Source organism: Nannospalax galili, unplaced genomic scaffold (assembly GCF_000622305.1).
Source record: "Nannospalax galili isolate Female #2095 unplaced genomic scaffold, S.galili_v1.0 scaffold329, whole genome shotgun sequence".
Classification (NCBI taxonomy): Eukaryota; Metazoa; Chordata; class Mammalia; order Rodentia; family Spalacidae; genus Nannospalax; species Nannospalax galili.
This window is the reverse complement of record NW_008360321.1, coordinates 1131268-1146036: the sequence shown is the minus strand read 5'-3', so window position 1 is coordinate 1146036 and position 14769 is coordinate 1131268. Positions and strand designations below refer to the sequence as shown.

The 14769-nt window shown below is 40.1% G+C and overlaps 1 protein-coding gene across 1 annotated transcript in view; it reads right to left on the bottom strand.

Moving 5' to 3' along the window:
* The window catches only part of Pkhd1 (PKHD1 ciliary IPT domain containing fibrocystin/polyductin), a 563112-nt gene that overhangs the window by 276853 nt on the left and 271490 nt on the right, over positions 1-14769 (bottom strand). The window contains exon 51 of the mRNA XM_008825215.3: positions 3615-3680. Within this exon, the coding sequence (XP_008823437.1) occupies positions 3615-3680 (66 nt within the window). The remainder of the gene's footprint in view (positions 1-3614; positions 3681-14769) is intronic.

The following is a 14769-nucleotide window of genomic DNA, read 5'->3' as shown; positions in this document are numbered from 1 at the left end:
TTGATGATGGGAAGATGGAGTTAGAAGGAAGTAAGTGATGAGTCTAGAGAAATAACCAGGGCGTGAAACACTATGAAGGTGAAGAAGCCAATGACTTCCAGTTCACTAAGGTAGAAATAGATGAGTTCTATCAACTTCTACATGAATTGGGCAGATAGTTTTGGGGGCAGATATGAGGTATCCCAATAGAGATACACAGCAAGCCATCAATAAACATAATTCTGAGGTCTGTGGGTGAATACGAAGTAAGAGACATGGATTTGTGCATCATCTGTCTAGATGTCATATTTCAGCCTTTGAGGAAGAGTGTGATAATTCCAAAGGATTTCACTTTGAAAGGACAAAATTCCTGATGTCACAAGTATGGAGAACAACAAGCTATTTTTTATCTGAACCCAAATCTCTAGTAGTCATGGTCTAATCTGAGTCCCATGATAACACAGAAGTGTATATACTGTGGTCAAGCAGAAATCATGGACAATTAGCACAAAAATACACCATAGAGCATGGGAAGAAAGCAATTCTTAAAATAGGCATAACTCAGAAAGAGGCTTTACATATGGTTTGTAAACACAGACACTATAATACCGCCTGTGTTTTTTCCCTCATTATGTCCTTAGGAGTTCAAGGTAGGAGGCAGAGGAGTGGTATAGGCATTTGTTGGTATAATCACTAACTGGCACCACAAAGGCCAGAGTTTTTGATGCTTTGTTTCTGGCATATTTCCAATGGATAATGACTAGGTTCTTTTAAACTTCACCATGTCTAAAAAGCAAAACCCAGAAAAACAGTTGCTTCGAATTCCCATCACAGATGATGGAAAAAAAACATTATTCCAGGCTGTCATCTTCACTGTACTTGATAGAAGGGCTGAAATTATTTTTAAGTTAACAACTCAGACCTCACAGTACCTATTTTAATGAGGAAAAGTTGACTGTTACATGCAGATATCATCATCCTATTCCATACTGCCTTAGGAATATGTTTCCATTTCTTGTTATTCACTAGATTTCTATATGGCTAATGTAAAACTTGTGTATGGTTATTACTGCATAAAAAATTGAGAAAAGAAAGCCTGTATGAGTTATAGAAGCAGTCGGCAACATAATGCTTATCTTCTCTTGGAAGCAATAGAATAGGTCCAGAGGGCAGACAAGATCTTGTTAACAGTAAAATTCTGTACTGGAGAGAATTAGAAGTCAACTATTGAATTTGGCAATTAGGGCATGCATGATGAAGATGAGAGTGGTCCTGGTGGGGCAGTTCAGGTGGAAACCAGATTACAGGACACTGAGGAACACACTAGAGGTGAGAAGGACAAAACACTGGGTCAGAACATTCAAAAAGCTCACTGCTCCATGGAGAACTTTAACTCCAAAGACTGTATGCCTTTAATCTGTCTCCAGAACCTTTCTTTGGATCAGTTTTGATTGGGACCAGCATTTATAATGAGCTCTCACCTTACTTCCCTATAAACATGGATCACTCAACAGTGAAAAAATTTTGAGATGGTCATAAACTTGATGCATGAAACAAATATTGCCTTCTACCCCTTTACCCCTCATTCATCGCCACCCTCATCTTTCTAGGCTTTGACTCAAAAGCAGGCTAGTCTTTTGAGAGGTTTTCGGAATCAATAGGAAAATATGTTATGCATAATTATTTGGGGAGCATCGGTTTGTTGGTTTTAATTGTTTTACTTAGCAATGCCTCAGAATTTCCCTATCAACAACAATATCCTCACAATAACCAACATGATTTTGTGCACAGAACAGGTTCTTTACTAATGGAGTCAATGAGAAGCTCTCTTCAGCAGAACACCAAAAGTCTCATCTGTATTCCATACATTGACTATTTTAATAGGTTAACCTGCAGATGGATCTCCATGAATCATACCCTTGTTTATGAAAAAGAATTGTTGATATTACAATGATTGTATTATTTTCCACAGAATACTTCACTAAATGAAATATTCTCTCATACTCAAGTTTTACCTTCAGCCTATATGCCCTACTCCATGGAAATCACATCTTGGAATCATCTTATTTGAAATTCCTTTCCGATGAATAGTAATGTCCTAATATTGTAACTTCTTATGCACTGGAATTAAAATATAGGCCGACAAAGTTACACATGCACACACACACTGGACCTAGTGAAACATGTGAGATCTTACCTAGACTCAACCACTGACTGCAGATATGACTATATAAACTGTTCACTTTTTAGGCTTCCATGTCCCTATTTGTAAAATGAGGCAATGGTATGGGATGCCTGTAAGCTCCCTTGCTTTCTCTTAGAATGTTGTATTGACACTACAACTAAAACTATTACTTTTGAAAATCCCTGATACTGGCAGTTGTAGCATCCTTCTACATAGTCTTTAGTGCTGAAATCATACTAGGTGTGGCGTGGCATGCACTTTAACATCAAACAAGTTTACCCAGCCATAGTACTCCTATATGGTCCAGTATATCCTGAGGGAGTTTGGCATGAGCGTCACTCCAACAGGCACTCCTCAATGAAATAAAGACTCACCCAATCTATGAACTATCTTGTGGAATCTGAAAACAGGATGTTCAGAGAGAAGAAAATTTGGGGTCACTTTTTCATTGGTAGCAGTTATCTTAAAGGAAATTGATAATTTAATTACTTGGTCATTTTTTTGACATCCCTGAGAGACAACGATGTTCTATGAAGAATGACAATTCTGTCACGTTCTTTGTTCTTTCCCCACATCTTACAGGGAGCTTTTAATACACTGGGTGTTTGAGTCCCCTAATAGAAAAGATGGAATAAAGACAGGAGATGTAAAGGATGAAATGCAATGGAAACACAGAACTTGTGATGAAATCAACCTTGAATTGTACTCTTCACAGTACAGGAAGCAAGGAAGGAGTAGGAACCATAAATCTTTCTTCAGTATAGTTTAATCCAGTAAATTTACCTCATTTTCTTTTTAATTTAAATGGAAGAATTAGAATGTTTGTGATTAGTGTGACTCCTCTCTGACATAACACAAATATTCCCTTGAAAATCAAAGAAAAACTCTGCCTTTGAAAGGATTTACCCTTCCTACAAATTTACAGTTAAACTGACTCACAATAAACAAAAACAAACTACGGAATACATTAAAAGGTGGTTATGAGATGTTTAGTCTTTGAGAATTTGAGTTAGCTCTTTTGAGTTCATAAGATTTCACAGAACCATCTGACTTTTGGAAAGGGTTTGTTTACCCTGCTTTCCTGAAATTACCAGGAACAATTAAAGTTTAGAGATACCCTGGATTTTTCTCTCCATTTGGAAAGGCCCTAATAGCCCATCTGCAGATTTGGAGTCCTGGGTGCACATATGGCCCGTCATTTATGAAATGTTCTTATTTACATGTTTCAATTCTTACTTTATATTGTTTTGAAAAACAAATGCACCCTTATATCTTTCTTTGACATGCAGACCTATATTCCATTATAGGACACAGAGCAGAGAGTTGTCAGGCATAAAAGCTTTAAAGCCTGTACTTGCCTATTTATAAACAAAGAGGAGGAGGAACTTGTGGAACTACTGGAGGACAGTCTGCTGTACTAGACACTTTTATTTAGTGGGTTAATACTCACCTGAAATTTTTGGAGGCACACCTTCTTTCACCTGGAGAAATACTTGAACTTGACCTTCACCTGAAACTAATACAAAAAAAAAGAAAGAAAGAAAGAAAGAAAGACCAGGTGAATGTGATGCAAAGATCATCGTTACACTAAAGATCTTCATAGGTGAGAAAGACAGATTTGTGTTATGTTCTGCTCACTGGAGAAAGTTTGGAAATAAAAAAAGAAAGTCCTTGTTAATCAATGTAACAATTCATTTCTCACTTTGGATTTTGTTGGCTTTTATTTGATTACGCTTAATTGCAGTAAAATTGTCAGGAGAATCGACACAAAAACAGTTGGGGAGGAAAACCCTCAGCCATATGCTCTTTGGAGGCCACTGGTATCTAGCAGACATAACCACCTCACATCCTAGTTTCTCTCATTTATTCTGTGGGCTGTTTTAGAGCTTGTGTTTTCACCAATAGAGCTCAGATCACCCATGAAATGTGTTTGCTTTACCTTTATCCAAACAAATTGCCCTTTTAATGAAGGCTTTTCCCTGCCCCACCCCCTTTCTCCTCTCTTCTTCCAAACCAACTGAGCACATTTAAGAGGTCTGGGGTTCATTAATTTTAAGTGTTCAATAAATTAGTGGAAATAATCAAAAGGCCCAATTCCTTCTGATAATGACAATTTGATGTCAGTATAAGCCAGTAGATTAAGCTGGGAACATATGCTCCTTTGCCAAGAGAGGCTGCCATAATTAAATAGTGAATGCATCTACAAGGTGCTCTCATGCCTGATTAATTAGTAATCAGGTGCACGAACTCTATCTTTCTGGTAACACCTTGTCTTTTATTGGTTAATTACCTTTCTGCCTTATTCGATGTCATGTGAGCCAGCACCTCCCACCACTGGAGGACCCAATGCAGCCTCAGGCTATGGCATCAGGGCCTCGGACAAACTCATATTCTCCATTTTTGTTTCATTGGGATCCTAAACTCTTTCTTCCATCACAGATGGGACAGAACAAACATCGTTCTTTTTAATTACAAAGCATACGCTTCAGAACATTACAAAGAAAATAATCCTGAAAGAGATCCATGATGAAACCTTTCCGATTCTTCTATTCCTGTTTTGATCATTTTCTCTTTTTTTTTTTGAATTAAAAATGCACAAGTCTTGGCTTCCCTTTATATTGTCACATCTTAGGTCAAGCACATTGGCACCGTACTCTTGACAAGTTCCTTTGGTGTGCATGTGTACATGTGTGTATATGTGTGTGCATGCATTTGTGAGTGTGCCACAGTCCATGTGTGGAGGTAAGGGACAATCTCAGGTGTTGGTCCTCACCTACATTGTTTGACACAAGAGCTCTTTGTGTTTTTCTCCTGCACATGCCATGCTAGCAGCCCATGAGCACCTGGGGAGTTCCTCTCTCTGCCTCCCATTTTCCCATAGGAGCCCTGGGATTAGACACTTGAGCTACCTGCTCAGCTTTGCATGGGTTCTGCAGATTCAAACTCAGGTCTTCAGGCTTGTGTGACAAGCACTTTGCCCACTGAGCTGAGCCATTCCCCCCACCCCCCAGTCCAACACGTGCCTTTTGAACAATCAGCTCCAAGAACTTCCTTAAGTTATTCTTCTCTCCTGATTGTATACTCATGACCCACCCACATTTCTTATTTTGAAAAAAATTAAATCACCTGTCACCCATCTCACCTTTTCTTTTTCTTTAAGGTCTAACATACTCACCCTGTTCATATTGGTCTGTGCCTTCTCTAAAGTCAAAAAGCACCTTGACTTCCATATTCTGATATTTATTTTCTTTTCATTTCAGTAACTAATCACTGCTTAGCCACTAGTAATTTAGAATTAAATCAATAACTAACATCATCTCCAGGTCTTGTTTCATTTTACAGTGTTGGGGAACCAACCCAGGGTCTTTCACATGTTAGGAAAGTACCATGCCACTGAACTATACTCAAACCCATAGGGGGCACCTTCTTTTAAAAAGGGGACTTTTCTTCTGTACTTTCTGATGCTAGGTATTTCTAGAAATGGAGATCTTTTTCATTCCCATGGACCAATTAAAAAACCCAAGTTTACAGGGTTCTATTCTGGTTACCTAGTACTTAACTGATAGCTGAAAGACATTCTGCTTATCCCGCAGAGGCAAAAGAACACTACCAGCAGGAGCAGTATTGATAATAAAGAGCTTTCACTGGAAGAAAATGGACAAAATCACATCAGGAAACACAATGACAGCAAAGATAAAATGCCCTTCTACAAAACGTGGGCATAAATAGCGTAACAGAATCAAACTCTAAGAAAGGCAAATAAGAAAAATTTCCAGGAAACATTTGGAAAGAGAAATGACATCATTTAAAGATGTTATAAAAGTCATTCTTGTTTAATGGTTTCCAAGCAGCATCGACTTCAGTACACTAGTACATGTGTGTTCAGTGCGTATGTTGGTTCTTATGACACAGCCACTGAGGTAAGGAAAGCCTTAATAGTTACATATCAGAAGTCTTTTACAAAGCTGCTCCAGAGAGTTTACGATGATTTATGTACCCACCCCCAAACATTATATCTATAAAGCAGAATAGTTAGGGGATGTGAGGAATGGCAACTTTCTTCTCAGATAGATGGAAAATTTTTAAATTAGAAGAAAAGTAATTGGTGCATCACAGTGCCTTGAATAAAACACTGCCACACATCTGAGTTGGGCATGGTGGCGCACACCTTTAGTCCCAGCACTCGTGAGTTCAAGACCACTCTGCACTCTGGTCTACAAAGTGAGTTCCAGGCCAGCTGGGGCTACAGGAAGACCCTGCCTCAAAAAGACAAAAAAAAAAAAAGAAAAGAAAAAAGGCTGCCACACAAATCCATGCACTGTAATTTCACTGGGGTGATTACATCTGGAACTGAAGTAGCCTTAACACATTGAAGTTTCTATCAGAAACTTCTACTTGTTTTTAATTCTCTTCATCCCTCATCCAGGAGCTATTCTTAGTAGGCTAAGGATTCCTGGCTCCATGTTCTATCCTAGCAGCACATCTATTCTCTGCACTGTGGGAATGGCTCCTAGACTGAGCAGACACCAACACTGTTCAACCTCTATGCATACACAAATGGTCTCCACATCCACTGTGATCCCTTCCTCTAACAAGTATTGGAAAACTAAAAAGTGTACGGAATGTTGATTGCTCACTTTAATTAAATGCAGGAATGGCACTCAGAGAAGAGGAACCATTTCAGAATATCACAGAAGACAGAGAAATCTGAAAACAGCAGAAAAAACTAGGAGAATCTGACTTCCTAAACTTCCATGTGCATGTTTTTCTGGGTCTGGATCTGAGTATGTGCATATGGTCAGATGATGAAACCCTTGCACACATTTCATGAGAAGCAGCAAAGGGTGATGTGAAACACATGGGTGCTACATCCCAACAGCCTGGATTTGAATCCTGGCTCTTGCAGTTCCAACAACTAACAAGTTAGTCACCATTTCTGACTTAATTCATGTCACTTGAAAATGGGGGGCAGGGGGGAAGGGCAGTCACATTATCTATTTGATAAGGTTACTGAAGGAAGAACTATGTGCTAACCCACAGAACATGCTTAGCACAGTGCCTGGCACATAGGGAAATATAAAGGTTAGCTTCTGCCCTTTGTGGCATCCTTGTTATTCTGGGCATTGGTTAACAAGGCCCTGGAAATCGCCTTCACTGGTTTTTGCTCTTTCACAGCTGCATCTCATCATGATGAGCCGCAGCATTGCACACGCAACGTAAGCAACTTAAGGAGATCTGCTCAATTTTACTAAGTGTTTTGACTCTAAAAGACTGTAAATGTGAAGTGTCATTTCCCATTTGAATAAATGAAGGAGGGATGAAAATCATTTAATAATAAAGGTATCAACGTGGGAAGAGTTCAAAGGATTTATATAAGCTGTGATATTGCACATATGTTTTTTCAGTGTTTGGATTTCTGATTTTGTATTTGTAATATGAGAATGGCTAATCTTCCTTGTTTATAAGCGAATCCCTGTTGTAGCTGATCCTTCCCAGACTGTAGGTTCTGGTCCCCAAATAGAAGTTTTTGGGTCATTTATTGCCAAGTTATTCTGGTAAATGCCATATGAAGTAAGCTTGCTATAAACACAGACATCTAAAAGAAAGTGAGAAATGTTTTCAGAAAATGTCTCCTGGTAAAAGAAAAGGAAGTTTTACAAATAGCTAGGATGCCAGTGCCTATCACATTAAGATGCTGTGCCATGTAAATGCTCATCTGTCTAGAGTGCTAGGAAAGAGAAAAATCAAGTTCTCCCTCCCCCACACATACCTCAAGCAAGCCTAAGGCACTTTGGAAATTTGGGAGGGAGAAGTAAGTACCTATCTATTTTAAAAGGAAAACATGGCATTTTAGTCAGCTCTATGCGCCTTCCTACTTCACGCTCCCTTTTTATCCCAGTTCCTATTTGGCCACCTCAATTCATTTATATATTAAAACTCCCTTTTCAGTTCCCACTTAGCTATTGTAAGTCAGCCACTGACCACACAAGGAAAGAACATCAAATAGCAGTTGGAATTGGTATCCGCAAATTTTATTGAATCCCATGCTGACCTGTGACTTCTCTTTCTGCCTCTGTCTACACTGGATCTGGCCTCTGGTGCAGATCTGGGATAGCCCTTAAATTTGATATTCTCTCCATGTTTTCACCTGAGTGTGCCATGCCACATTTGTATTCCAGTTCTTCCCTGATCTGCTTCACATTCCTGTACTGATCAGTGACCTTGACCTCATGCCCCAGAAAGATGACATCTTTGACTTAGCTGTGGAAAAGGCTTGCTTGTCAACGGTACCTAGGAAGCTGGATTCACAGGACTATATATACTCCTATCTGATTTCAGTGTCACAGAGCAGCTGTGGAAATCATGCAAGCCCTCATAGCACATGATCCTTTAAAGAACTTTATAGAAATAGTATAAGAAAATCGTGTGTCTACCTTGAAGCCTTCTACTATCCCCAATAATGTTCATTCATGGACAGATATTTTTTTACAGATATTATTTTTAAGTCTAAGAATAAAATAACTTAATCAAGACTCTGACAAATATATCTGCATTAGCCATAGTCATGAGAGTTAGCTCATTAAACCTTCTTAATTAACTTAGAGAACAATAACAATTGTGATTCTGACTCAAAGCAATTTTTACTACACTTGTGTGGAGATGGTTGCAACATCCTGGTCCCTCCTGCAGATAAAAAAAGAAAACACAGAACTTCCACAGAGGGACCTGGGAATGAGTTTTCTAACCTGTTTGCCTGCCCATGAGGTAAAATGTGAGAATATGATAAAGGAATTATATGACTTCTCTCATACTGTACCATCAACAACATGGTTTGTGCTCATGAACAGGTGGTTTTATCAAGTAAGGAGAGAGACCCTGACAGAACAAATCCTTGTGTTCACAATCATTACTAGAAGAAATCAGTCAAAAATTTTTAAACCATACCACATTATGGACCCCAAACACAAGTTGTGTATTGATGAAAACATTCAGTGGCATCAAACATTTTTTTGGGTGGCTAGGAATTTTGGAGTATCTTTAAAAATAATAATTATTATTATTATCCCATTAATTCCAAGTTTCTATGGATAGTAATGCATATAAAAAGACTGGGTTTAAAATAAGAGGATGTAAGAATTGATTTGAAATATTTAACAAACAATAGTTTAAGAGGAGACACGAGATTATGGCATAAGTGCTGCTATGATGGCTCACACCTGTGTCCCCAGCACTTCCAGAAGTTGTGACAGCAGAACCCCAGTGAGTTTAGGGGTATCCTGAGGTCTCAACAGCAATAACAGAGAGTGCAACAAAAGAATAAAAATAATGGTCAAATATCTAGAATTTAGGAAGCACAGTCAGCTAAATGATATAGGGTTTTCTTATAGATAGAAGACGTGGTTTACGAGGATAGGTATTCAAGCTTAGATTTAAAGAAGGAAGGATAGTAGAAAAAGCATTGAACCTGGAGTTAGAAAGCTGAGTTAAAATAAGGAATGCAACACCTATGACCTGTGTCAATTAAGGTCAGTCACTTGGCTTTACTAAGAATTAGCTCCTTAACCCTAGTCCTTTCTGAAACATCTATTTAATTCTGACTTCCGTTTGACTCCCTGCCTTCCTCCTTCCCCCCCTCCCCCTCCCCTTCCCCCTCCCCTTTCTTTTCCTTGCTCACTCTTTTCCTTTTTCCTTTTGGAGAAGATGCTTCTGACCGCTAAGCAAAAAGAAAGGCCCTTTCACATCCCCAGCTCCTGTTCCACTGTTCCACTATCTAGATTTTTTTTACTGTAAAAGTTAGTATATGTCCCTCAAGTCAGTGGGCTACATCAGTGGTAAAAGTCCTTGGGGATCTCGGAGGAATGAGTTTTCTATAAGAATGTAAATTAATTTATTAACTAGAATGCTATAGATTGCCTCAGAGGCCTTCAGCATGGGAATGGCTACAACACTGAAAAAGATTATGATTCTGCTCTTCCAACAAATCTTCCCAAGAGCTCTGGAGTTCAGTCCTGTTTTCGTAGATCCTAAGGGGATTCCTTTGCCAGGAAGCGCAAGGAGTCTTCAGACCCGCTGAAGAACAGAAAAATCAAGACAGCAGTCAGACAGAGCCCTGCCTTCTTGGAGAACAGGAAGCCTAAAAAGTAGCCATCATCATAAATCTAGCCTCAAACTCACAAAAGCTTTTCAGGATCTTCCAAGTTGGCAGCACTTTTTCTGGTCCATCTGTGTGGTATGATTTGAGTTCTTCAAAGCAACTTGGTACACACAATGAAATGCATCTCTCCTTCCATTCACAGCATGCTTGCTTTGCAGACCAGAGGCCCCAGATCCTCAACATCTAGCCAGGCTTTATCTTGGTGAAGGGAAACATTTGGACACATGCATTGGCCTGTGTACCAAGATATGTTTTGTTTTCGTTTTTGTTTCTATCATCAGAAGAAGGTGGTGGGGCAGGAGCCTCTGAGCCTGACAGGTGAACCTTCTCAGCTGCCACCCCACACAATATCCCAGCTAGGCTGCATCTCTGCTGTGTGAGCAGGGTCTGTGTGAATTCAGGAGGGCCACTGTGAAAGGCACAGCATCTGATATGAATTTATCACAGGCTGCTGGTTGGGTGGGGGATAAAGCAAGGGGAGGAGGCTCTTGAGTATTTAATGCACCCTGCCACAACCCAACAGTTTGCCCTAAAGAGCCTTTTACCAATATAAAAGGACAGGGTCAAAAGTAAGTTGACCCCTGACAGAATGTCCAATTATTAGAAGAGGGCTGTGTACGAGCAGCTGCTGGAACCCCACTGGCTCCACATCGGGCTTCCAAGAGTCAGAATATGAATAATCAACTCAAGATTGTTTTCTCCACCCCTCTCGCCCCCAGACCACCTCCCGCCAGCCCTCACCTCCTGGTTTGGGCTAGTCCTATTATATTTCTACAGGAAGAAGCATAGCCCTCCCTAGCAGCTGCAATAATTGTGCACCTATTGTGAGGAAGACCTCCTCCTGGCCACCCCCCTACAAGTGGCCATTGTGAGTGGGGAGTCAGTGATTATACGCTTGGCCTGATGCTTTGGGGGACCCAGCTGCCTAAGTGCTGACACACGAGCATAGGGAAGGCCAAAAGAGGGGGCCTGTGGAGGTGGAGGCAAGAGGTGGGGGGAACCCGCGTCTGTGAGATGGTCTGACATACCAGACTTTCTGCATAAGTCAAGCCCAGAACAAATGAGGCTTTATCAGGCCCCAGTGATGAGGGGTCTCATCTCCCTTTGAAGTGGTGCTGAGCATGGGGCTGAGCAGCTTTCCCTCCTTTGGAGCAAGCAAACATCCTTCTTTTGATATGCTACATGCTCATTATCTCTGCCCCATTTAATGATTTTTGATTGAAGGGTGGCGGCTGGGATGCCGGGAGGATCGTTAGAAAGGCTCCACACAGCCAAGTCCATAAGAAAGGCTTTCCTTGTGTCCGGGCCTAAATTTGGAATTTCTTAACAGTGTGCACTTGTTCTTAGAGGCAGATAAGAGCTGAGCGTGAAATTCTTAATTAAGCAATAAATAGAGAGTGGGGTGTCAGCAGATGTAGCCAGTAGCTATGGCAACGAGAATCACATGGGCAAGAGAGTTGGGACTAGATGGAGGCCTCAGGCCTGGGACTGACTGACAGCTGAAGAATCCTACAAAGCTTGTAAACCAGATTAATTAGCTGACTAATTATTTCATAGCGTTAATGTAACTAAAAAATAAAAATACTTCACCATGAACTGAAACATCCTTGGGAAAAAAAAAAAAGAAAGAGAGAGAGAGCAAAGAAAGAGGCAGACACTGTCTCTGAGAGGCAGGCAGCAATGAGTCAAACCGTGTATACAGGAAATGGGCTTGCTGAATTTGACTCCTGACTTGTAAATATGAGAGAAGACTTGTTTTCCAGTTCTGTTTATTCTCAAACACAGCATGGAAATTGCAGCTGGGGACAGCCATTCCTTCCAGTTTACCACCTCAAATATCACTCATGTTGGGTCCTAACCCAAACTGCAGCAACAAGATTCTACTGAGGACTCTTTTGTAGGTAGTTGCTTGGGCAGTATTCTCAGTGGCTTTGGAAAGGTGACCTGGAGCAATCTCATTAAAAGATGTTTTTAAATGAGTGGATAACATTTGTTTAAATGGCATTAAATTTCAATGGGGCCTCAATATGTCATGTATATCATATGACTGTGCCTCAAGTAACATACTATCTAGTAAAAGAGAGAAAAGTGATGGGGCTGTGGAGATGGCTCAGTTGGTACAGTGCTTGCCTTATGAGGATGAATTTGATCCCAGAACCACCTAAAAAAGCCAAGAACAGCAGTACACACTTACAATCTCAGCACTGGGGAAGTCGAGACATGTGGATCCCTGGGGCTCTCTGGCCAGCCAGTCTAACCTAATTGAAGAACTCCTGACTACTGAGAGACCATGTCTCAAAGGACAAGGTAGATGGATGATAAGCTCCCGATGAATGAGGTTCATCATCAACACCTGGGGTTGTCCTTTGGCTTCCACATTCGTGCACACAAGGGCACACACACACACACACACACACACGTGCACCTTCACACACGTGAACACACATACAGAAAGGGAAGAACAGTTATAGTAGGTACACTGAAATGAAGCTATAAAACATTGTTAATCCGAGGGCAAAAAGTCTAGAGAAATAGTCCATTGAGAAGAATTTTAGTAAAATAGCAGGATATGTTAAGTAAACATTAATATATTTCAGTGCTTTGTACTATATTTCTAAGAGACAAGTAAATATTCTTAACCTCGTTGTAGAAGTGGAGGTATTGAGGTAAGGAGCAATTACAACACCATGCCCTAGGTAAAACAGCCAGCCAGCCATTGATTAAAACCCTCAGCCCCAAGCACTGGCCATACGCTTTCTAGAAAACCAGCACTCCATAAAGACGTTTGCTGAACAAAGACAAGACTTGCCTTACTGGAGAAGAGAAATGTAAGGGTCAAAATATGTACATGAAGTATTTTTCATTGTCACCCCACCCTCCTTCCTTTTTTGGTTCGTGACCAATGATAATTTAGTGGGCAGCACACTCTAGTGGAGAGATCCAGAGCCGGGAGCTAGAATGCCTGGGTTCTACTCTTTCTTATTCTCACTGAACCTAAGGTTCCTCAGGCATCTGAAGTCACACATGATGAAGCCAAACAGAGGAGATGTAGGTAATTGTAACTTAAAACAACTTCCTACTGGGGGATGTGGTGTAGCTTCAAATAAGAAATGAAGAACATTGTACACTTAGGAGTGGTTAACGAGTGAATGAAATTTGGCCAGTTATTAGTGAAGCAGACTCTGAAGGCCACAGCAGCTAAGGGAAAAATCAGCACAGAAATCTTCAAGCTCTTTTATCACAATTAAGTCCACCTTCTACATACACACTCTCCCAATGTTTATCATTCCAGTACACACCCACACAGGCTGTGAAATCTTGACTTACGTATTTTATATAAATTAGTCTATACTATTCCTATAAAGTAGCAGAATTTTAAAATTAAACGAAAGTAAGACTAACCAACATATCAGATCACAACACTGACTTGAACTACAAGGCCTAGGGTTTTGTTAAGGTGGCAAGCAGAATAGCTGTTTCTACTGCTACTAGAACCTCAGGGAATGCAGACTGGTCTACAGGATGCTTGGAATCTATCCACCACCTTCCTCTAGAAGTTGTAAACTTTACACAGAGGATGTCTACAATTATGACCAATTTTACACAGTCAGTGTAGCTACCTGGAGTGCTGATGCTGGGGAGCAGTGCTCATTTCAGTCTTAGACCAGAAATGGGAATGGGAACGTAAGAGGCTGTAGCCATTCATCTGTTCCACTGAGAGGACAAAGGAGGGGCTAATGATCACATAAGTCGCTACTGGGAATCCTCTTCCAGGATCAGGCACTCTAAGTTCATTAGACATTCTAGCAACCCTCTGTACTGTGTATTCTTTTTCAAAATCATATTCAAAGAAAAAACTATGAGAATGTTTTGATACAAGGATGTTTTTTGTTATAAAGGCTATCTACTTAACGAAATGTCTTATATTAAAATAGTCATCTATATTGTATACATGTACATAAAACTTACAGATGTGCACCTATGTGTATATGGGTACACAGACCTATTGTTTACAATGCTTATAAAGCTGCTTAACCCACAGAGGTATCTATATAAAGTGTATTCAAAGTTTGCTATAAATCCAGTGAATAATGCTCTCGAAGAGAGAGAAAACCTAAAGCTACATGATTTGATCTGTTTTTCTTTGTGTCATTTTTTTTCTGTATTAATTTGGCTCATGTGAGTGTTGTAAGTATTCAAATTAGTTGTAGTTTATAAGAAAATCTAACCAACGAACAAGATAGGCTCTTCAGAAGCATGCCAAATAACAGAGCAATTAAAGTTTAAAAATTTAAGCATATATATCAAATGGAGCTAAGGATGTAGATCTATTGGTAGACTGCCCATCAAGCTTCCATTCCCAGCATTGCATAAACCAGGAACGATGCTGACCACTTATAATACCAGTGCTTTGGTGAGAGAGAGAGAGAGAGAGAGAGAGAGAGAGAGA